This window comes from Acipenser ruthenus, chromosome 7 (assembly GCF_902713425.1).
Source record: "Acipenser ruthenus chromosome 7, fAciRut3.2 maternal haplotype, whole genome shotgun sequence".
NCBI lineage: Eukaryota > Metazoa > Chordata > Actinopteri > Acipenseriformes > Acipenseridae > Acipenser > Acipenser ruthenus.
The window spans coordinates 15183117-15207619 of NC_081195.1; the positions used below are offsets into that span (position 1 = coordinate 15183117).

Genomic DNA, 24503 nt, shown 5'->3' on the forward strand with positions numbered 1-24503 from the left:
GCTTTTGATCCTTCTCAGTTAAGTATTTCATCACCCATTCAAGCAGATTTAAAGCTATGAAGTCTGTTTTAACAAACCACTGTAGACTCTCTAGTTTGTGCCCTGGTAGTCAAAACTGACCTATAATCCGAGCATACTTCTGTACTAAACACTTTTAGTATTTACAGTATTTTACAGATGACAGCATTTTGCTATCTTTTCAGGTAATTATTTTGTAAAGATGTAGAATGACATTTAACTGATCCCTTGATCAAACATGATATAGGCTAGTAGCTGCCAATGTGGGATGCACTGCTGTTACAGATTCTGACCTCTGTCAGTGAGATGAGGCTAAAGCTCTATAACCACGCATTCATTTACTTAAGATACTTGCTTACATTGTGTGTGGTGGCCACTTAGTGCCCAGCCTCCACCTTTGTTACACTGGATAATAAATAGTAATAACTACTCTCCAGTTAGCTAGACCGGTGTATCTTTCTGCATGTGCGTCCTTAACCAGCAGTAGGGCATTCCATTGAATAAGCTGTTATTAATCATATACAGTAGTAACTTGTCAGTTTGCATTGGCTACACTTTCATTGTCTTCACACTGTAGTTAAACAATAAGCATTAGTCCAAAATAAAAACGAACAATTATGTTATGTAAAGAAAAGCCTTGTTCACAGCTGGTTGATGACTTGCCATAGCACGTGCATTTGTATATTTTCTGAGTTTGGATGTTATTATCTGATCCCATAATGCAAGCATATATAACATTTCATTAAGAGGGGTACATCAAGTACACTTTTAGACAAGAGGATTCCTGTGGCTGTTCTGTATACAATCAACAAAAGGGTTGCCAGCAAATAATGGAACATAAACTGCTCCCTGCTGGATAACAACTCCGAATGGGTCCTGTGTGGAATTTTGGCTATACTGGAGTGAAAATGACTTCCAATTAAATGTTGCATCTGAAAATTGCATATGTTTTGCAAGCACATGTTCTACAGGCAATCTCTGTGGAGGGTGGTGGGGAGTTTTGATTTTTTTCAACCATCATTTATGACATTTTTTGGGAGGTTATAATCAATACAGTATATTTCAAATGCTGTAGCACCATTAGTCAATGGTAAATTACGTTACACAATTGTGTCGCAGAAGTTGCGTTGTTTTAATATAGTAGGTCTATAGCATATTCTACATGTACTGCACTTTGCATGAGTAACTTTAGCTCTTGTTTCAGAGCGTAGAAATTAATGTCACTGAATTGAAGGGTTAATTTTAAAAATAGATTATTTTATTGCCCGTATTAATGTTAATTTGTTTTCGCATCATCCAATTGATCACGTGTCACGAAAAACGTCATGGGCCTGGCAGCTGCCCGTTTTGGTGTTAAAATTAAATGGAAAATACAATTTAAATAATTTACTCACTGTAAAGCTGACATCTCCGATTACTACGAAAACGACATCAAATTAAGTTTCTGTCTATTAGACTACCGGTAAGCCAGCTGGAATAATGTCCTACAAAATATATTTTTAAAAACTGTTCCCCTAATTTCAAACAGGCCTATGTCGTATTGTGCAGTTACTAGGACAGTAGTAGCACACCCTGCTTAATAAAATAATAATAATAATAATAATAATAATAATAATAATAATAATAATAAAATACTCCATCAAGGGAATATCAATTGAAATATCGTGTTCAAAGCAGTTTTCCTATTACACGGACATATGTAAATTAACTAATTAAAAAAAAAAAATCCAGAGATGATTACAATTATAAAGAGGCCGTTGGCATATTTAAATAATCCTGGCCTCTGAGTAATAATTAATGTACCCCTCTCTGATGTCTACTAGGGCCTGTATGTACTTGATGGTGTACCTTTTAAAATGAAACCAATACACTGATGTCATTGCATTTTTAACACATTTCAGACAGTTTATGATTGCTTACCGTGACACTGTGTTGTGTTTTTTACTCATTTATTAATTTCAGAATCGGTTTCAATTACGATACCGCTTGTCCAGAACTGAAACTAACTGGGTAGTGATGGCTTTGGGTGGGTTGAGAGATGTGTTCACCAGCGCCTGTGACTCCACAGAAGTGCATTGTCCTTTGGCATCCTGCAGGCGCCTCACTCGCTCTAGTTTGTATCACAGCGACTGACGTATTTAGAGAACAACAATACTGCTATGTGAAACTCCACATTCTCACGCTGCAGTGCTGGAGGGGCTCGTTTTATTTTGGTGGTGTCTTTCTCCACGATACCTGCGTATTAAATGATTTCGCAATACCTAGATGGTATTCTCGAAACGTCGCAGGCTTAGCCGCTGAATTGAATTGAAGGATTGCTTGTAGGGGAACTGAAAAGTTCCTTCAAAAGTAACAAAAATACTTTTGGAAAAGTTGCCATTGATCAGGAAGCCGTGCGTTCACAGTGCTATGGGTACATTACGGGATCTCCAGTATGCTCTGCAGGAGAAGATAGAGGAATTGAGGCAGCGGGATGCGCTTATCGACGAGCTGGAGCTGGAGTTAGATCAGAAGGACGAGCTGATCCAGAAGCTGCAGAACGAGTTGGATAAGTATCGCTCTGTGATCCGACCGGCTACACAGCAGGTCCAGAAACAGACGTCGTGCGTCCTGCAGGAGCAGCAAAGGACCAAGAGGCAGGCAATCTCAGCTGAGCCCGCCGCCTTTGACATTCAGGACCTCAGCCATGTAACCCTACCCTTCTACCATAAGAGTCCACGGTAGGTTGGCAAGTTCTGTAGAATTTTCTCATTCTACATATATTCATATGTTGCGCATTGTTGGTGTGTAATATTAATAAAACACAGTTCATGCACACACACACACACACACACACACACACACACACACACACACACACACACATTTCGCTCTTTAACTGCACTAATTCTGACATCGTCTAATTCGTTTTCTGAAACCAATGTCTTTTTTCCTCTTTCTTTCTTTCTTTCTTTCTTTCTTTCTTTCTTTCTTTCTTTGAATTCTGCAATATTACATATCATATTTTGTATTGTTAAATTAGACCCCAGGCCTCAGGGGTTTCTCCTCTTAATCTATAATTTTAGGCCTCCAAAGTACTAAACAGTTATTGGCATTAACTGCATTACATGACAGAGCAATGAGCTTGGTGTTCAGAGACTGTTTTATAAGCAGATAGGTTATTCGTGTTTCTGTAATTAGCATCTTATCTTCTGCCAGCCACCCGGGCAAGCCCTTTTGTTTTCCTCGTCATGCTTTTTCTATACTGTTCATTCACACCCGAACTCCTCTACAGTGTGCATGTAAACCATCACTGTGTATTGAAAACCGTTAATCCCAATGTGTAGCTTCAATTGACAACATGCAATCTTGAAAAACTTCAAGCTGCAGTGGCCCAAAATCACGTTTCTGTTAAACTAAATATGATCTCTCAGTCTGTTTACTACACCCTTTCATCGTTTAAACTTTTGTGCACTCGACATTATTGGCTTTTTCTGTCTGCTTACTGTCTCTAAAAGTAGTTCAGCTGCAGACACGCAGTCTTATTATGCATGTGCCTGCTAGTGCCTGCAACAGCAGGTTATGGATGTCATCTGTCAGCTCAACAGTAGCTCAGGGCAGCAACATAAAGATGTAAACACATAAACAAGGGTATCTGGTTTTACCCACAGGCTGCTTTTGTTATTCACATCTTTATACTAATACCTAGTACATGACTGTTAAGGATGTTTTTAGTGAGGTAAAAAGAGACATTGGCTAATCTCCAAGGTTGTCTCCCCTGACAACCAAGATATAGGGAGGTGCTCTACCTTACACGCTGTACTATTATACATGAAGTTATTCAAAATAAACAATCAAAACACATTTATTATTGTTTCAACAACCAGGATTCTATTTGTAAAAGAGGAAGCAGGGTTTTTAAAATGCTTTTAAGTCTGTGAATTTTAAGACTGAAAAGTCATGTCTTGTTTACTTTCAGTATATATGTTAAGGGAGAAACCCAGTGGTCTGGTGCGTCTAGTTTTGCCCGGGTCTAGTTTCGCCAAGGGCACTCCAATCGGGCGAATCTTGACCCAGAACTTGAAAAAGTCAACTGGGCGGAACAGTTTTCACTGAATTTCGGGGCCAGCCCGGGCTAGTCTAGTTTCTCTCAACGCTTCAACATCGATGCTTGGCCAATCTAGTTTTGCATAATTTAATTATTTGGGTTTTGCCCTTATTTACAAAACTGACAAATAAAGGTAGAGGATTTTAAATTACAAGGAATACAAATCTAACTTGCATGGTTGTAGAGGGTTCAGTAATGCCAGTGGTTTTATCCAACATTGGGGAACCATATCACACTTTAGCGTTTTACATATAGAACATGTACTATATGGCTACATTTCAATGAGTCATGAAAAGCTAGTGGTGAGATCTTTTTATTTATTTTTTGACAGAGTGCATTCTATTGCTAAGCACACTGTGTATCATGTAAAATTGATCTTATTTATAAAATAGGGATATTCACAAAATGTGGAATATTTTAATATGGAAGTAAACTTTTTGCTTCGATGAGGATATTTGAATAGAGGAAGAATGCATCTCTCTACACCCAGCTCACCTGTTGGAAGAGACGAGCTTCATACTGCCTTCTTTCTATCTCCTTGTAAAACATTGCCTTCAAATGATTTAAGGATAGCTACAGTATTCTTAATATATAGAGGACATGTCTCAAAACAGCATGACATATGGTATTCATGTCATGGGCGGATGCAGTGATAACAAACACACTTTTTGGTGAGTTTGTTACCCCTCCACCTCTTACTAATGATCCAATACTTCTTTAGCACGCATTATTGAGTGTATTATAATCTGGGGGGGTGTCACGGATTGCTCGGGTGGTCATGTCAGACCAGGAAGAGAATGGACACAGTCTGATGCAGTGAATGTGCTGTTGTGTGGGTTTATTGTAAATAAAAAGTTTAAACAAAACATAACACTTTTCCAAAACAAACAGGCACATTGGCCAAAACAGACAAAAACACACACTAAATACAACAAGTGTCGCATTGGTATTAAGCCAGCACGAGTAGCAATGGTTATTATTCTTTATCTCGCTTCTTTCATTCTCTCCACACTGAAAACCCAACCCCAAGTGAGTGATTCGTGCATCTATATACAGCAGTGCCAGGATTAAATGAATCATTCACTTGAATCCCAGCACGTGAACTAATTTGTGCCATCCCCGTGCTCACATACTACTACATATTTTAATCTGCACGTGAAGTGATTGTGCAATCCCCATGCCTAAATACAAATATACAGTTTATATCACTCATGCTACATATCCCACATTATATCCCGTGCACCAATATATATATATATATATATATATATATATAGTAAACGAGCCTCACGGCTCAGGTTCGTTTCGCCCTTTAAAATACTCACCCAGACACAGAGATGGAGGGTTTTGAAAGCACTTGCACGCTAAGAGTTTTAATAAAGCAAAATAAACAAAACAGAAAACAAAAACCTAGCTGTTTACCTGTTAAACAAGACAATCAAACAAAACACACAGTTTTTAAACCAATAACACAAAAAGGTTTTACACAGTACCTTTGTCTTTATACACTTGCGCACACTAACAAGCGGGCTTTCTATACACACCAGCCCTGAACACACTGGCTGCTTCCTTTAAATACCCTGCACCTAGCTGTAATTTACAATGATAGCCAGGTGCAGGGGATAATTACTAATCAAACAATTATAATTAAACAATTACATTCAATCAATATGCATTTGCACATGGTTTTCATGCAGGGAGGATATTAACCCCCTCCCTGCTATCTTACATGATATCATTATATATTGGTGGTATACACACACCAACAATAACACACCACACACAACATAAAAAACAAAATCAGCACAGGGGCGGGGCATCCTGCCACAGGGTATATGAAGGTGCCCGAACTGCACGTCACATTTACATAACTTGACTAATACCTGCTTTCTAGCTTGCGATTCGGGAAAGTTATTAATATTGAACATAGTATGCATGTGGATCACATTATAGGAGAAGTGTTTAGGGTCATTTGTTTGTTATTGTGTCTTGTTTTCAAAACGATACATACAATATTTGATTAAAAAAAAAAAAATGATACATCCAGATTGGATGAAATTCAGTTTCTCATTCAGAGTAATGGCAGCTGCGGGTTTAAGTTCAGCTTTCAAAAACACACTAAATATAATAACATTGAAATATCACTCTATACAACACGCTATCCATTTGATCTGCTGACAGCTTGTGAAGACATATGTGGTAAGTTTGTAGTCACCCTCCTTTCACCCCGAATCCCTTATTGATTACAGACTTTATGCTTGTGTATATTGACAGTTTAATGGCCCACGATCGCTATTATTTTCTGATAACAGTGTTAGTACATTTCACAATACATTATACACATAACAAACATTATGCAACCAAAATGTAATCTATGAAAGGATTCACTTGGTACTATTTGAACAACTTGTGCATAGAATCAGGTGTTGAACTTGTAGAGAAAATTACCCTTTTAGCCCTGTAAGCCTGGATACTGCTAGGATAAAATCTAAAGTTATTGTAATCCACTGCCGATATTTCTTTATAATGTTTGGGACAGGTAGAAAACATAAACTACTGCCTGTGTGCTTTACATTCCAGAAATGGGAACTGTCTTTAATGTGTATAGGAATTTGCTTTTTATCCCTTAAAGTCTAGGAGGATTAAATTCATTGCATAAGGATTTATTATTCCATCCCAATTATATTCCGATCACTGCATAATAATGTCCTATTTAATTAATGGAGCTGTTCAGTCTTGTTAATTATATCCATGAAAATCAGGCATGGTTCACTTCATACCATAAGTGAGGTTAAAGCCCCCAAATTCTTAGTCATATTTGAGTCCGATTTTATTTCATGGAGATATATGGAATTGCCTACATCAAATCCGGTGGCTAACTGTCTGACTAGTAATTGCTTTCTAATTATAGTACAAATAAGTGGGACATTATATTATGTTGCTCAGTGATTCCATGAGTACAACTTAACAAATACATGGCTTACACAGTTTTAACAGTGTATTTTACCGAATGAATGTATTGCTGTTTATTATGCAGCTTCCCCCAGAACTGATTGAACAAATCACAAAGCAGACACATACCATATATGTATTGATTGAGGGGTCAAATTTCATATCAACCCTTGTTTAGAATGATAGGTGTTTTGCAATGTGTTTCAGGTTTAGTACTGAGTGTACTGTAGTTCTTCATCCTTTTTCAGAACCACTGTCCTCTTGGCTGTACTGTGCTCAAACAAAATTATCTGCTGGATAGAGAATAATGGCTTTATTCTCAGTACATGTAGGCAACCGTAATGTTGGGGCACCACTGACATGTATTCTCTGTTGAAAACTGAGCTAAGTTGTCTTCATATTATAGCATTAAATTGAAATAATTTACTGTTTTAAACATCTCCCAATTTAATCAAAAACGTCTATATTTAGTTGCACTGTGCCTATTTTTATGTACATTTAATTAACTTAAACTTGCAGCACCATAAAATTGATGCACACTTTGTTAAGAAATGTAATTACTGAAGACTAAACTTAATTTACCTGAATCCGACCCTTATTTGAAGACATGGTGAGAATGAACACTGAATGGAATTAAAACTGTGAAATTATTATATTTGTAGGACAATTCTTTCTATCTAAGATGTTTCCATGATTGGCTGCCTTTTTCGCTCCATTATCTTTGTGTACTTTACTTAGTATTTCTAGGATATCAGCAGCCAATCTTTAGAAGAAAAATACAAAATGAAATGAGCAATTTCATTTGAAAATAATGGAGTCTTTTAAAAGCGTATATTTCTTATAGTGTAACTAGCCCTGTGGTTGTTTTTTTTAATTTATTACCTCTGTGAATTACCAAATACAATAACAATGCAGTGCAGAAAAAATACATTACTGGTAATACAACAAAATATCAAATTACAAAATTCAGAACTATTGTACCATTATGTAAAAGGCCTTCTTACCCTTCACTTGCTGTTTAACTCAGTGAGGTTTTGGAGAGTTCAGTTTCTCACATTTAAGTCTGTGATGACGGATACTCGACGTACAGATCCCTGGCTTCATCACCGACACTCACAAGTAGCTTTCGTGATGTTTGGGATGAATAACTGTTTTTTTTTATATTGATGAGAAACAATGTAGAAACAGCTTTGAGGGAAAACAGATAATTCAGTGTGAAATTTCATTAAAAAAAGATAACAAAATGGTACTTGACAGTAGTAGTACATTAAGAACAACAGAGGGGGAGTGCTTTGATTGATGAAGGAAAGGTTGAGATCCTGAATTCTCAGTTCCTCCCTCCCTCAATGCTAAAACATGTTTTTTTTTTGTCTGCAACCTTGCACAGCACAGGAAACAGTGGACTTTTTAACCACTTCAACTGGAAATTCGCCCGCAACGGTCCATGGCAAAATGAAACTAAAGCTTTTCCCTTATTATTCCGTCTGTCGTCTTCACTCAAGGAACTACTGGAGTCTGTCTGCCTAATGTTTTTTTATTATTATTATTTTATGGCATTGCACAGTAAATGACATTTAAAATAGTATCATGTTACCAATGTATGATAAGAAAGTATTGGCAAGTAAGTTGGCATTGTAAGGATCTATTACATTTCTATAGCACGTGACTGGGATGCAGTGATGCACAGATAATAGCTGTGCGGTGTGTAATTCTATTTTAGTTTTTAGAATATTGGTGTAAATCTTTGCTTCACTGTGAAGTCCTGTGGAATGTGTCCATCAGGCCCCATACTAAAGAGACATATTTTATCCTTTTAAGGGAAGCAGTTGTCAGACTGTAAACTGTGTTCAGCAAAAAACAAAAGAATATATATATATAAACCTTAGAAATCCATCTGATTAATTCAGCCATCACTTTGCCAGTTCCCAGACTTCTTTTATAAACAAAAACCCAGAAGATAGATTTTTTTTATGTTAAAACTGTCAGACCTTGTTTACCACATGCTTATAAAAAACACCATCTGGACAAATATGATATCCACATTCCACAATAACAACTACAAGGTTATCACTATTTAAAGCAGCCAAGGTATTGTGTTTTGGTACCTGACAAACATATTCCACTTTCTTAATCTTTAATTATGACACCACATGGTGATGATTGCAGCAGACAGAATCTCAGAAAGAAGTCTGTTTGTTTTGTTTTTTCTCTTTTCTTTGGATCACATGTAATGTTCAGCTACCGAGTTGTAATTACAGGCAAGAGAAGCTAGAAACAATTCTGCATGGAGCGTGCTATATCACATGCACGCCTAGTGCTTCTGCTCATTGTTTTGATGTTTGCAAAATGTACATAACAGGGTAGAAGAATGTCCAAAATCTTCATGGGGCAAGGACTGCAAAGCTCCCCGGGGGGGAGGAGAAACCTGTGTGAGCATTATTGTGGTTTGTAAAGAGGATGTCTTAGACACAGCACTGTTTTAAAGGAAACATTCCCTTCTTTTATTTGTTTATTGGAATAATGTAAAACATGCCTTTCATTTTGAGTGATGTTTTTTTTTTTTTGTAATTTAGGGAAAAGTGCATTTAAAAAAAAAAATAATAATAATAATTAGCACCAGTAATGTAATTTACCAAAAAAATGACATGTAGAATATACACACGCTGTCAAATTGGGTAGCACACGTGCTGGGTAGAGTCTCTTTTGGATGTCAGTGAAAATAGAAAACTTCGTGCTGGCTCCCGACCAAATACTTTAAGGAAAATGTAATTGGACATGGGATTACAGTTGGCATTGGTGCATTTTATCTTGTTATTCCCTGCAGGGGATACATATCCCCAGGAACAGGAATATCATGGAGTTACCAGACCCTCCACACATAAGTCACACTTAAGTGTAATATGTATCCAGAGTAACCACTTACCCAGTTGTGAAACTTAAGCCCCTTTCAAACTGACATGCAGGGTCGACCTGGGTGACAGAAGCAAATACACAACTTGCGTATCAATGCCCCGGAAGCAGCTTTTTGCGGACGCTTCCATCTAAGCTTCTCTGAATCGTCGGCCCAGTTGATTTGAGTAAAATGTTTCTTCATCCCTGCTGCAATCTGGCTCATGGTGTGTCTCAACCAATGAGCCTAAACAAAATAAACAGACATGTTCCTCGCGGAAATGAAACCTTCATGTAGGTGTGGCTGTTTGTTATTTTGTCGGCTTACAAACGGCCGTGTTGCTCGACCCGGGTCAAAGCGTGTCGACCCACATCCTGAAGTCTACCCGGGAACGACCCAGGTACGTGGTTTGCCACTACGTGGGATTGTGACCCGGGTGCCAGTGTGAAAGGGGATTAAGTCTGCACATTCCATATAATGGCAGCAGGGTTCAGTTTGTTTAGCCCCAAAGGTACAAAAGGGTCCTTCCAATGGTTCCGAACTAACTGGCTTAGATTCTTATGATATTGCATATGAATGCACCCAAAATATTAGTTCTTAGCTCTCATTATTTTTTATTTGTACAGTTTTTGCACACTCACTAATGGTATTTTGTAGGCTTACATGCATCTAGATACCAAATAGTTGTTGGAGCAGATAGCCTGTGTTTTCTACTGTATGTACATTGTTTTTATCTACAGTATTGTATACAGTTAGGCAAAACTGCATTTGTATCTGTCTCTTGAGGAGACTAGTACAGACATCTATTTCTAGGTCAGCCATTTTATTTTATTTTTTTTTAAATATGCCAGCAATGAGTATTAAACACAAGCTAAATATGCTGTAAACTGATTGGATAACCTATAAGTCTGATCAGTTAAGAACAAATTTTACCAAACTGCATAAAATACTGTAGATACTGTACATAACGTAGCTAATAATGTTTACAGTGAAACCACTATTTGCTGTTCCATCAGTTATTTGCTGGATACATGTAAACCTTCCTAAACGGATCAATTCTAACAAATTAGTGAGTGTGCAAAAATTGGGTTATTTTTAAGGATAAAGGCCTCTACACACCGGACTCGATGCGACAGTCAAATGTGTCGTAAAAGAATAAGACATGCATTTTTGATGTGGGACGTTCAAACTGCTTGCAATGTGATGGGCGACACTGAAGAGACACGAAAACAATAGGATTGGTGTCTATTTTTGCGATTTTGTCGCGCGGCAGCTAGGGAACTGACCAATGAGGAACAGCTTCCCTTAGTAAACAATGGCTGAAGAAAAGACCATTCTTGCAGCATCAAAATACCCAGAACTATACAATAAACAACACAAATATTATAAAGAGACAGCAATGAGAAGAACATCTGGCAGTCAATTTCCAGGGAACTGATATAGCTGATACGTATGATTCGTTTACCTTTACTGAAATAAATATTCTGAAAAGCTATTATGTATTTTACATTTTTATTAGCTGTATAACAGGACTATCATACTGTAACGGTTCCTGTACCTTTAAGGATAAGTGGTACTGGCTCAGCCCAGATATTGTGTGTGTGTGTTAGAGAGAGTACACAGAGGGAGAGAGTGTGAGACTGAGTGCACACGTGTAGTTTGTGATTACTGAACCCAGTTTATTGACTGTGCAAGTCATAGGGATTATTATTATTATTATTATTATTATTATTATTATTATTATTATTATTATTATTATTATTATTATTATTATTATTTTCTAGCATTCCGATTTGTGCTCGGATTAATCTGTTGTGAACAGTTCAAAAGGTCTTCCATTAATAAAGTGGATGTATTTGTTTTACACCGGATTTATGTGGCTTAGGATCCAAACACCATTGAAGGTCAGGGGTCCAGCCTCCAGACCCTCACAATACGTGTGATTTTTTCCAGCTGATGATACAATCAGATGAGAGTCGCATATCACAGTGTCGCAGCGAAAGTACAAATTTATCGCAGGACAAATCACATCACGTCCATTGTGTGGAGACCGTAAAGTGTATCATATCTAAGTAGAAGAATACATTTTACAATTCTCATTTTTTTAGAAGACCAAACATTTTTTAATTGTTGTAATAAAAATCATAGTTTTATGACATTAAAAAGCACAAGTGTGTATCTGATATGACATTAAAAAGCACAAGTGTGTATCTGCTATTTCTTTGGGGTTCTGGTGTGCTGAATGGATGCTATTTCTGGCCTGACATCCACTTTGGGGGCTCATAACTCGGTAACCTTTTACCCTGGGAAACTGACATTGTATAAATAGTTTTTGTTGTTGTTCAGTAAACCTGGAGTAACCACTACAGTGGTTCATGAGCTCATGCAAGTACAATATGGCATTTTTATTAGCTTCATTGCACTTTTTTCTACATTTGGCTCCATCACATAAACACCTGTTGTCACCAATAATAGGCTGAAACATTAAGCTGCAAGAGCAGTATTAAGAAGATATCTTGAATGCTTTGAAGGATCATACATCCCAAACACGGTGCCTTGTCAGTGCTTGCTTTTACCTGTCAAGGGCACAACCCCACAGTTATAGGCCCATAACTTCAAAAATAATTGAGTTGAGTGCTAATATTTTTGGATTCTTCCTAAAACACTTCCATGTACTGAGACGGTGAGGTGAGGAAGATCCCAAAGTTCTGGTCATTTTCTGCAGAATGACCCAAAAGCAAATTTTGACTCAGCCATAATTCCAGTTCTAATTTAAATACAATTTGAAGAACACCTGGGTTTTCATCAAATTTTAACAGAAAGAAGTAGAGGTTAAAATTTGACTTTTTGCTTCCGTCTTTGGGACAGCTTTTTAGTTGTTACTGGTAGCATTAAAGGTATTTTTCCATCTGGTTTATGCTACTAGCAGTATGAAGGATGCTGTTAAAGCTGAAAGCTAATCATCAGATTCTGTGTGAATATAAACTGTAGTTGATGACATCCTGTTAGAAAATGTAATAGCTAGAAGTGTAGTTATCTCTCATCTTACATGACAATCCTTGGTAAAGGAATGGCATGGCTGTGTTAGTATAAAACAAAGAAAGAAAGTCCACTCTGATTGCTCCATACAATTCTCGACATGCCCAGCTTTTTGTTTTTGATACTCATCTCGTAATTCATCAGAAAATCTACAGAAAACATTTGAAAAACAAAAAAAAAGTTCTACACACTTATATAATTATAATATTGACATTTGGTTTGTGCAGCTGCTATCAGTGGTTGAGATTATAGGTCAGTTTTGGACTACAGGAGTCAGCATTTGAGAGTATCTACTAATGACCCTTTCCTCTCAGAAATTTAAGTTCTGTAAATGCTAAATTGTTATCCATCTCCTGACAGAAAAACAAATCATCAAACTGACCTTCAAATTTAAATCTCTTAAAGGTTTTTTTGCATGGTATATACCATCAATTGGTTTTATGATCTAATAGTTGTGTGGTGACAATACGTTCATTAAATTAGGGGAAATGATCGACATCCCAGATTGTGATACAGACCTTGAAAACCGAATTGTCACTGTGCTCCCCAGTGCTCATGCTGCCTGTCACAGAGCTAAATGTTTCTAAGAAGCTGTGCCAAATTGTTGGAACCATGGAAACGCATTTTTTAGGACACATCTATTATTTTGTAAGGCAACTCATACATACAGGATCTTGACAAAATATGTGAAACACTTGCCTTAACACTAACACTGACACCCACATTATTTACTGAAGTACACGTGACTATTCCTCAAGGATTAAAACCTGTAATTCCTTCAAGGTAGTTTGGGTTGGATTGAGTCTGTTCCCCCAGATGTGCTGTCTTGGGTATGAGCACGTATTACTATCGATACATACATGAAAAAAGGAATATGAGGGACAGCCCGTTTAGCATTAACACAGTGTGTATAACAGATCATATATGTTTCATTCCTTTTAACTTTTTTATTTTTTTTTTACAAACCCTTCTTTATAGCTTTAAACTTAAATACATGTGACTGGCAATTGATAATGATCAGTTCCCAGTTCAGAGAGGGCAGTATATAGCGTACACCAAATAATTCCATCACCAGTCCTTCTTAAATTACAGTTTGACAGTATCTTCCTGTGTTAATGATAACCGCTCAGCTGAAATGCAGTCAAAGCAGTAGCCAGTGAAATGAATGGTTGAAGATTACGGTTAAAATTGTGATGAAGGGACCTCAAAAGTCATGACATTCAAGGAAGCAAACACAACACAAAGAACAGTATCAACTGAAGGAAATAACAGCTGAAAGTAACAAAAGCTGAAAAAAGGACAGTTCACTGGTAAAGTCATGTGGACTACTCATTGTAACAAGCTTTCTTTTGTATGCTCTCATCTTGAAAACTCAGCACACTGCCACCATGCCACCCCCCATGCCTGATGTCTTTCATCTAGGAAGATAAGGTGCTGTGTACAGCTGTTAGCATCACAGAGAATTTTAGGATTGAGACATAATTTATATCTTTTATTTGACATCATGTAATCAAAGAAACTACAAAATGATATCGCAAAAGTCTACCGGAAGCCATAATATTAGTACAGTATTTCATGTTAGATTTCAATTTTTATCAGTTTTTTGTTGAATATATGTAACACTACAAAGCGGTATGCAATTCAGTATGTTAACGTAACATTATTCAGCAGGTTTCATTTGACTTATGAAGCAAATTAATTCTGTAGGGTGATGCAACACTTTTGGCCAGAGCTGTAGGCAGATCTTTTTTTCTATTGTTGAACTAAATCAGCCTACCAGCAGCAGAGCCCTTCTGTACACTTTTAGAGAGATTTGTGTTTGTCAAGATAACAAGTGAGTCACGTCCAAATAGGATCGTGTCCCTGTTTTTTTTCTCCTGATCATATAACTCTGGAGTCAAACAATGACAGATTATAGAAATATGTCTTATTTAAAAGTATATTTACATAATGTTCCTTGTATTTCACAACCAATGATGCATAAACACACAATATTGTCTGCATATCATCCCTTGTAAACAGCTTATGACTGCACTAAAGTATGCATGACTCAGATGTTAGTTGAGAGGGGAAATTTTGTTTTGTTGCAACAATCTCTAATGATGAGATATTTTGTTCTGGTAACACTATTTTCAACATGAGGTTAAAAAAGAGGACAATGAGAAAATTGATCCATCATTTTCAGAGGTAACAGTTACAGCTGATTACATTTTTTAGAAGACCAAACATTTTTTTAATTGTTGTAGTAAAATAATAATAGTGGCATATGGAAGAGTTTATATAGAGAGTCCTTCAGCTCGTCACTCAGATAATGTATTTAAAGACCTATAATTACAGGCATCCGAGACAATTGAGCTGCAGATTATGGATGGAAATTGCTTATCTTTTGATAGCATGCTGTTTAAGACTAGTCCCCTCCAGACATTGATGTAGCTAAGTCAGTTTATTACAGTGCCAGAGCTGAGAGCTATCGTTGATCGATTTCTAGCAAAATTCCTGGTTGCAGGGCAAATTAAAAAAGATTCCTCTCTGATCGATCATAATGCTGTGAGATCTGTTGTACACTTTTGTGGGAGTAAACTGCAGGGCTTAAGGTTTCAACCTTTGAGGGTTTCCTATTCTTGATTAAATATGATTTAAATATTTGAAAAAAAACGAAAAGCGGAGACATTTTCTTAAATTGAACACATTTTAACCTTACTGGGAATTACGATGACAATTGTTCTAACGTACGTAATGTATTATAAATATATCTCTCTTTTTTATCTCTCTATAATTTTGTGTTTTGTTTGATTCACCCTCAGGTCCAAGGAGCTAATCAAGGAAGCGATTCTCGACAATGATTTCATGAAAAACCTTGAGCTGTCTCAGATCCAAGAAATAGTGGACTGCATGTATCCAGTCGAATATGGGAAAGACAGCTGCATCATTAAAGAAGGGGATGTAGGCTCACTGGTGTATGTCATGGAAGGTATGTCTAGATATTAGATTTTTTTCAGTGGCGTCTCTGGTTTCACCCAACTGCGTGGGGCATGTGCACTATGAAGATGTCAGACAGCTTAAGTACTTTCATGGAAGGAACTGGATTATCTGATTATATTGAAAGGCTGTAGGTTTTTAAAGCTGAGCAGATGATGGTTATTGTGAAACCCCTATAGCCTATAGTACGTATAGAGAAAAAAGGTTGATAATGGGCAAAAAAAGCAAGTTTCTATTTCACTGTCATGCGCACTCACAGTCTCCCAACCCGGGTTTGAAGGCAGTAATTAAATGGTTGTGTTTAAGTTCCACCCCAGGAGGGGAGAGGGATATGAAGCTTCAACATGAAAAATGATTTAAAGACAGCATACTGAATGGCTTAAACATGAAACAGAACATCAATAGCAAAGTATGAACAAATAATTGAAAATAGGACCGCTAAGTAGTCATGCATGATCATTGACACAGCGCTGAAACTGTTCCAAGTAAACTAAAAATATCCTTTCCTAATGCTAAGTATCTCTCATAACAACCTTTTACACAAGAAGTATTTTATAAATATCCAGTAAAATACATTGGTTTCTTGGTGTTGGAAAGCAGTCGGCTAGCTGTGCACTTTATTAGCCTGACACAGAAACACTTTTGAAGTAGTTTAGAGGCTGCTGCCTTCCGGGCTTCAGAAACGTAATTACTTTAAAAGATCGGTCATATCAAAGAACTATCAAAGTGTGACTGGCTGTTGCAGCTGCCCAGACCCACGCTGCAGCATTCTGTAGTTTTGCCCTTTAATTAAATACTGTATGTAGCTGTTCAACATGAAATACGTTTCACATGAAAAATGTATTTCATGGCTTTCAAAGTGTGACATTCTCACTGGATTTATTAAACAAAAAGGACAAAGGGATTTTCATGAATATTAAAACGTTTACATGTAAATGTATTAGAAAAAAGATATTAACACTGTGCCAGATATGATGAGACAAGTGGTTTAATTAGCTGGTCTTGGAGGCCTCGTTTTAAAGGAATTGAAAGTGCTTGAAGGATAATGTGAGTGTTTTGTTAAGGTGTCAATGCTTTGGTTAACATTCCTGTATGTGGGTTTGGGATCTTCTCTTGGCTTCTTGAATGCATTGACTCCTATTTCCGATACTGTAGTAGGGATCTAGCTTCCTTGGAGTAAGTTGGTGAGCAACACTAGTCTATGAAGTGCTAACTAGAGTATTCGAGAGTCGTGTCGTCCCCCCCCCCCCCCCTGAACTTTGTTGATTTTAATATAGCCTGTTAAATTGCAGTGACTGAATTACTCCCTCTTGTTCCTGAAATATCACAAAATCATTATCACAGATGGCAAGATAATCAACAACAGATCTAAGCAGGAGAGAAGGCACTCACATATGTTGGAATTATGGTGGGTTTGTGATTGTTTTGGAATTTTCTTAGTTCAGAGCTGAACTGATCAATAGTGAGAAGGGTAGCTTGCAGAGAACCAAGAGGTTTGGCTAGGTAATTCCTTACAATCACTTACAGTGATTACCAATTCAAAGTGTTGATTCAAAGACCTTAAGTACCATAAATCACGTAACAATGTGTGTTGTTTTATGTGATGTGGACTGATGTCACCTTTGCTTGTTCTTGTTTACCATGAAGCAGATGTAAAATAATGTACAGAGGATGTATTTATATGTATGATTTATAGGGTTCAGTTAGATATGTAAGGTGGCTTTCATTTCTTACATTCAGGATATTGATTCATTATTTTCGCTATCAATTTTAATAATTAAGACAAGAATGATTCATGATTGAACTTAAACAGTATTACATTTATTGATTGCAAGTCTCAATGCACACATGCATTAGAAGAAATTAACTAGACATGTTAAAATGGTCACTAGGTTCAAATAGTTAGGCAACCGGCTGTATCACCTCAACCATCAGGAGGCATGTCAAGCACACCTCACACAGTGTCCAGGGAGGGTATGGAAGCACTTGGAAGCATGTCTCAAATAAACATTCGTCCCCTCATGTATTTATACACCATCAAGCCATGTGATGACATGCTAAAAGCATGTGTGTGTTATAATGGTAATTCTAACTCCTCTGAAGTTCCACTACCCCACACGTCCTGCACAAAGTCAAAAAAAAATTGTTGCCTTAGCAACCTACTTCCATTAATATCTGCTTTCACAAAGACTGATTTCCTGTTATTTACACTCAGAAGTTATAGTTCACAGTACAAAGACATTCCCTTATAGTCCAGTTGGTGTACATGGTCATGTTATTATTTACCTACACTGAGTATGATGGTTGTCTAGTTTGTACCAATCAAGTAGCTTTTCTATGGCAGTTTGCTTGATCTCCCTGTCATCTACATTGACGTTACTATAAAGATTGACTGTTTTGAAGAGAAGGGAGTAGATTGTTTTACTCACAGCAGAACACAAATGATAAAAAAAAAAATTCACATCAGTGCAGGTTAATTGCAAAATCGGTTACAAAAAATTGTACCGGACCAGTGATTTATCAGACACAGAGAAGACTTTAATGAACTGCACAGTGATGTTGTATAATATAATACAAGGCAGATGATTTCAAATAGAGAAAAAAAATGATCTTGCTGACATTGAACACATTTATTTTGTGTTGATTTGTTTGGATTTGAAAGGGTAATTTTTTTTGGAAGATTGTGTTCTTTTTCACCAGTGTCCTGAAATGCATGGTTAAATACTGCTAGTGATGTCTACTGCAGAGTGCAATTACTGCTGTGTGAGAAAATCTTTAACTGATCCCATATTCAAGATAGGATCTTTTAATGGTTTATTCTTTTTATTGATATCCCCGAGAATCACATACAGAAAATCAGCAAAGTATCAGCAGTTGTTCTCCTACTTGATGATTAATGATCTCTTGTTAATTTCAAGAGATTACGCAACTGTGGTTTAAATGAACAAACAAAAACACTGATTTGACCTTATCTTATTAAGCAAAAATGTAAATTTCAATGTACTTCTTTTCATTGTTTTTCTTTCTACTGTTGCATGCAATCATGATGTGAGCTAATGGGGAACACTGCACACGTTGTTTTTCCTCCTTGTGATAGCTAGATTATACAGTTCTAACATTCAAAGCCCATATCAATGCCTGCAAGATCTCAAATATGAAAGCTGACTGGAACCCTGTCACCTTCTTTAATAGAAGTTTAATGTGTTCTGCTCTGTCAGTCATACTTTCTTTTGGCATTTCCTCAACTGGCTGCTTTTGTACATGGAGTTTTTTTTTTTTTTCCTGTGGCACTTTATCTCTATTACTTTAACAAATAACTATATATTGTCCAGTTAAGCTGTTTTCATTTTCTTAATTTGGGAGATGTGAAGTAGATAGTAACTATTCAAGATAGTCATACCTTTACTTGGAATTGTTTGTACAGATTTTTGGTATTGCTGTCTGAGATTAGGTGCTATTAAAGGATAACCCAGGCACAATCCATGTATGCATGTACAAATGAGTATCCAGTTTGTGATATGAAACTCTAGGTTTCTCTGAACCATGTAATTCTTAGACTTTTTACACCTGAAAAATATCGTAATACGATTTGTACGTATTAATAATAAATGAACTTCTGTCAAAACAAGCTCTGTGAGCCGCAAATACCTTATTAAAAGAAATAAACAAATCTGAAGCTAAAGTGTCATTTAAACAGTGAGTAGTGTCAATTCACTAAAAGTAAAACTCGTTTCTGGTGAATTCTTATTATTTAGCTGTGAATGCGAGTGACAAATAAAATGCCTAATATTTCAGCTGGAGGACAGATGTTAAGAGGGAAAGGTTGGGATAATTCAAAATAAAGAGGATATCAAGAGAAGACTTCACATTTCATTTTCAACCCTAAACCAACCAACACGTTTAAAAGTAGATGTTTTCTGTGATCCATTATTCAAAATAAAATAAATAAATAAATGATACTGTTTTTAAAAAAGCATGCAGATATCCGCATTAGATGATGCATTTACTATGAAAATAATATTTAATGAATATATTTAGACCTCTTATCATTTATATCTACTGTATAGATCCCATGGAGTGCAGACGTTGCACAGAAATCTCCCTTTTCTTTTCCAGGTTGGATGTGGTGTTTGAATTTTAGTGTGGGAAGGGCCCCTAAAATGACACTGAATTGAAACCGTCACTGCTGGAAATTCACCTGTCAGCTGGATTTAAAGGCATGGTTATAGTTTCAGTCTCCATAACTTGAGCTGACATCTCATACTGGGAAATCTGGTTTGCTGAAATAAACTTATTTAAGTTATATTTTAATGCACAGAGCATGGCGACACTTTTTATAAGAGACTGTTGAATAAGAATGCTTGGAATCTAAGTTGCATCTTTATGTATTTGTCTGCGGTCTATTTGGTTGCCTAATAATACAAGTGTAGTTGTTCACATTATTATTATTATTATTATTATTATTATTATTATTATTATTATTATTATTATTATTATTAATACTACTACGACTACTAATAATAATAAAAACATACCACTAAAAGAAGCATTATTATAGAACATAGGAAAATTAGGGAAAATCTGAAATTAAGCTCCATATCTTGTAGCAATCGAGTAAATGGCAGACAATATCATTGCTTGCAATGACCTTGTGTTGTTATAATAGCTAACAGAGAGGAGACTTTAAGATAAACATTCAAGGACCTATCAGAAATGGTTCAAATAAACTAGCTGGAAAAGCCAACTGTACAGTACTGTTTATGCTGTAATTGACTGGAATTTTTCAGGCCGGGCAGCTTACAGGCAAGCCCGCAGATGCCCGGCCAGACTACAGGGGTCGCTAGTGCGTAGTGAGCTGAGGACACCCTGGCCGACCTACCCCCCCCCCTCCCCAGGGCGGCGCTCGGCCAATTGTATGTCGCCCCCTGGGAACTCCCGTCCACGGTCGGCAATGGAATAGCCTGGACTCAAACCGGCAACATCCAGGCTATAGGGCACATCCTGCACTCCACGCGGAGTGCCTTTACTGGATGCACCACTCTGGAGCCCAAGGTTAGTTTTTTAATTATTATGAAACTCTACTGTAAGCGCTTTTCCAAATTCACCGCATGAACTCATGTTTTGACCCAACCTGGTCTCACTAGAAAAGCGTCGACTCAGTAGCGCAATTTGTCTTCCAATTTACGTTCCTGTGAGCACGCATTCTTGCCGCTACCAACAATGCATCGTGGCTGCTTTTACCATGGAATCTTCCGATATACTGCAACAGTCAGTTCAACAGAGACAGTCAGTAGCTTAAAAACAAATAAGCTAAATGAATAAATGTACGGGTAACAACAAAACAGTATTCGATTCAACAGAGACAGTAGCTTAAACACATTTAAGCTAAGTGCTCCCGTGTTTCTGCGTAGTTTGAAATTTGCTTGCTCTGCGACGCTCAGCCAATAGGCAGGGACGGGACGTTGAAGAGAATTGTGGGATATGTCGTTTTAAAACCTTGAAATATACCTTTGCTTCTGACTCGATCCCACATATCCCACAATTCTTTTCAACGTCTGGTCCCTGCCTATTGGCTGAGTATCGCAGAGCAAGCAGGGGCGGCACATTCAAATTTCAAACTACGCAGAAACACGGAGCACTTAGCTTAAATGTGTTTAAGCTACTGACTGTCTCTGTTGAACCGAATACTGTTTTGTTGTTACCCGTATTTTTATTCATTTAGCTTATTTGTTTTTAAGCTACTGACTGTCTATGTTGAACCGAATACTGTTTTGTTGTTACCTGTATTTTTACTTTCATCGGCAGACGCGCTCTGGATGCAAGGACAGTGCTGACACTCCTACAATTATATTAAGCTGGGTTTCGTGTAAATGTATAAAGAAAAAAGGCAGTGTATATTTTAGCACTAGTACAACAAGCCCATGTACGGAATTAAAATGAAAGGACATAGAATAGTCATTTTTTGTAACAATTTAATTGGTTTAAAAGCAAACAAATTGGTCGTTCCAAATCAGATAAATAATCTGTATAAATGCAACAATTGGAATATACGTTTTGAAAACATCAAGGTATAAATGCAACAATTGGAATACACGTTTTGAAAACATTCGGCGGGGAAAATGGCTGATTTTCATTTCATTTCGCAGTACATCGGAAGATTCCATGGCAAAAACAGCCGCGATGCATTGTTGGTAGCGGCAAGAATGCATGCTCACAGGAACGTAAATTGAAAGACAAATTGCGCTACTGAGTCGACGCTTTTCTAGTGAGACCAGGTTGTTTGGCCAGATTCAAGAGACGGCTCGGACTGGTATTTCTACAGATAAAAAAAAAAGCTTACATCCTAATTTTTTATAACTAAGCTAATTATTTTCTTATATGATGAGGTACATACTCTGTCTTTCTTAAAGCACCTTCCGTTGGTTAGCATTCAAGATTGATACACAACGAAGAGCCAACAGCAAACCCTGCTTTGAGGTGTCAAAGACTAATCCTTATCTCTGAAGGTCTAATGCCCTTCCAGTATTCTACTGTGTGTCTGATGGTGCTTTCACACAGAGGAGTTATGACGGTTCAGAACTGTAGCGGCTTATAGGTCTGTGTGAATTGCTTATACCGCCACAAAACCGTCATATTTTATGCCGTCTCTGAACCACCTCGCGAGGTAGTTCAGAGACGGCACTGAACCGTCATAACTGCCTGTGTGAAAGGCTGTACCGCCACTGAAGCGCTATAGTGGGTGTGGTTAAGCGTAGTGCTTAATTTGTGCCTGAGCTTGAGTCATAGTGCCGGTACCTATAGTTAAAAATCTCATAAAAAGCTTTCTTTTTAAAATCTCAACACAGTTGCATTAAGTCTGCAAGTTCTTGCGTGCGCATTAAAGAGAGACAGTCTGCTGCCATGTTTGTAGCCTACTTTGTCATTGCTTGCGTCTCGGCACCTCTTTCTTTACAAATTAAGCACTGCGTGCATGTGAGGTCTTGTCAGTGAACAGTCTGTTGTTGCCTTGAGAATAATCTGTTGATTGACAGGTTTGAAAGTTGTACTCACGCGATCTCTTTGGCTGTGTGAAAGGGTTATGACGGTATTACACCGGCATAGATTGCGCAATTTCATGCTGTGCGAAAGGGTATTTTACACACTCGTTAAAACGTTTCAGAGACGGCACAGTAGCTGCATTTCTTTGTGAAAATGGTGTGAGACAGACTTTTAATTATTTCACTTTTAAACTCTACAGTTCCCCTGTAAATAAACACCTCTGTTTATTACTGCAGTAAAACTGGCTTTTTTTAGTTTCAAATATAATCCTGTCAAAAAAAGGTTGCTTTTCTTTGCAATACCTAAAAGACTTACAAGCATCATCCCAATTAAAAATTGCTACCTTCCTTATAAGAACTTACCCTGTGGACAACTTTTCTAATTTAAATGAAATGCTTGCTTCTGCTGCCAAGTTTTCATTAATTTCTATACTATAATGACGTTACAGACATTACACCATTGACTACTTTTTCTGTTACCAAAAGGTACTTTTCGTTAGTTGATATTAAAAATATCGCTCATTATAGAAAGACCTTGGATTCAAAACTGCTGACGACTAATGAATCTCACTTGACTGCCAAAACGCACTTTCCATGCCTACCACCGCTTTGCTACAAGCAGGTAAAGGCTTGGTTACAAAATTATTTATGTTTCTTCATTAGGTCCACTGTATACTAAAATTATTAAATCCAGTTTACACTATATTGTCTTATATTGAAACCTAACAGTTCATCTGTTTTTTATCAAAGTAAAACCTTTACACTTACACTAAATTTAAATACATGTGTTACATAGCTTAGAAACTACCTTCAAATCAAGCGTACCCATTTGTCTAAATAATAAACTTAACTGTAAACTTAACAAGCAAATTAGATACTCGTTTTCTTTCTTTTGGAGTTTTTCTGTTTACAGTAAAAACTCAAATAGGTGCAATACTGTTGCTTTTTAGTTTCAAATATAGTTCTGTCTTGAAAGGGTTATTTTTATGTGCAATATTAAGAGACTCCTTGTTTAGTTTTAAAAACTGTGAACTAATTTTCAGTTAATTAAATGAGGTGCTTGTTTCTGCCAAGGTTACAGGGTTCTGTGCACGGTTCTGATCTTCATTAATTATGCATTCGGTAATACCGAAAAACAGAAAGTATCAGAGCACTCTACTTGTATAATGAAAATTGCGTGTTTGCATCCTTCATGTAAAAGACGGAGTCGATTACTAAAAAAAAAAAAGCTTCCCTTTATGTCCGCGCAGGGACACCATACTCTCCAGGTGGAAACAACGACGAGACAGCCAGGATTGAGGAGTAAAAGGTTAAGATGGAATGCACACAAGCTCAGCGGCCCGCGCTCTTAGAAAGAGAACAGCAGGAGTGCTGAAATATTTCGTTTATGAAGTGAATGAGTAGGGCAAAGCAAAAAGATCCACCCAAGCCCATATGCAAACGGTGCTTTAAGATGGTACAACAAAAGGAGGCAACACCTCAAATTTTGCGAAGCATTTGG

At 37.1% G+C, this 24503-nt stretch overlaps 1 protein-coding gene across 2 annotated transcripts in view; it reads left to right on the plus strand.

Moving 5' to 3' along the window:
* Positions 1-24503, plus strand: part of LOC117414972 (cGMP-dependent protein kinase 1) — a 186088-nt gene that overhangs the window by 13764 nt on the left and 147821 nt on the right. The window contains exons 1-2 of one of the 2 annotated variants that reach the window (XM_034024848.3): positions 2147-2738; positions 15791-15957. In XM_034024848.3, the coding sequence (XP_033880739.1) occupies positions 2428-2738; positions 15791-15957 (478 nt within the window). In that variant the 5' untranslated portion in view covers positions 2147-2427. Of the gene's footprint in view, positions 1-2146; positions 2739-15790; positions 15958-24503 lie in introns of those variants that run through there. The other variant, XM_034024849.2, reaches the window with a different exon arrangement.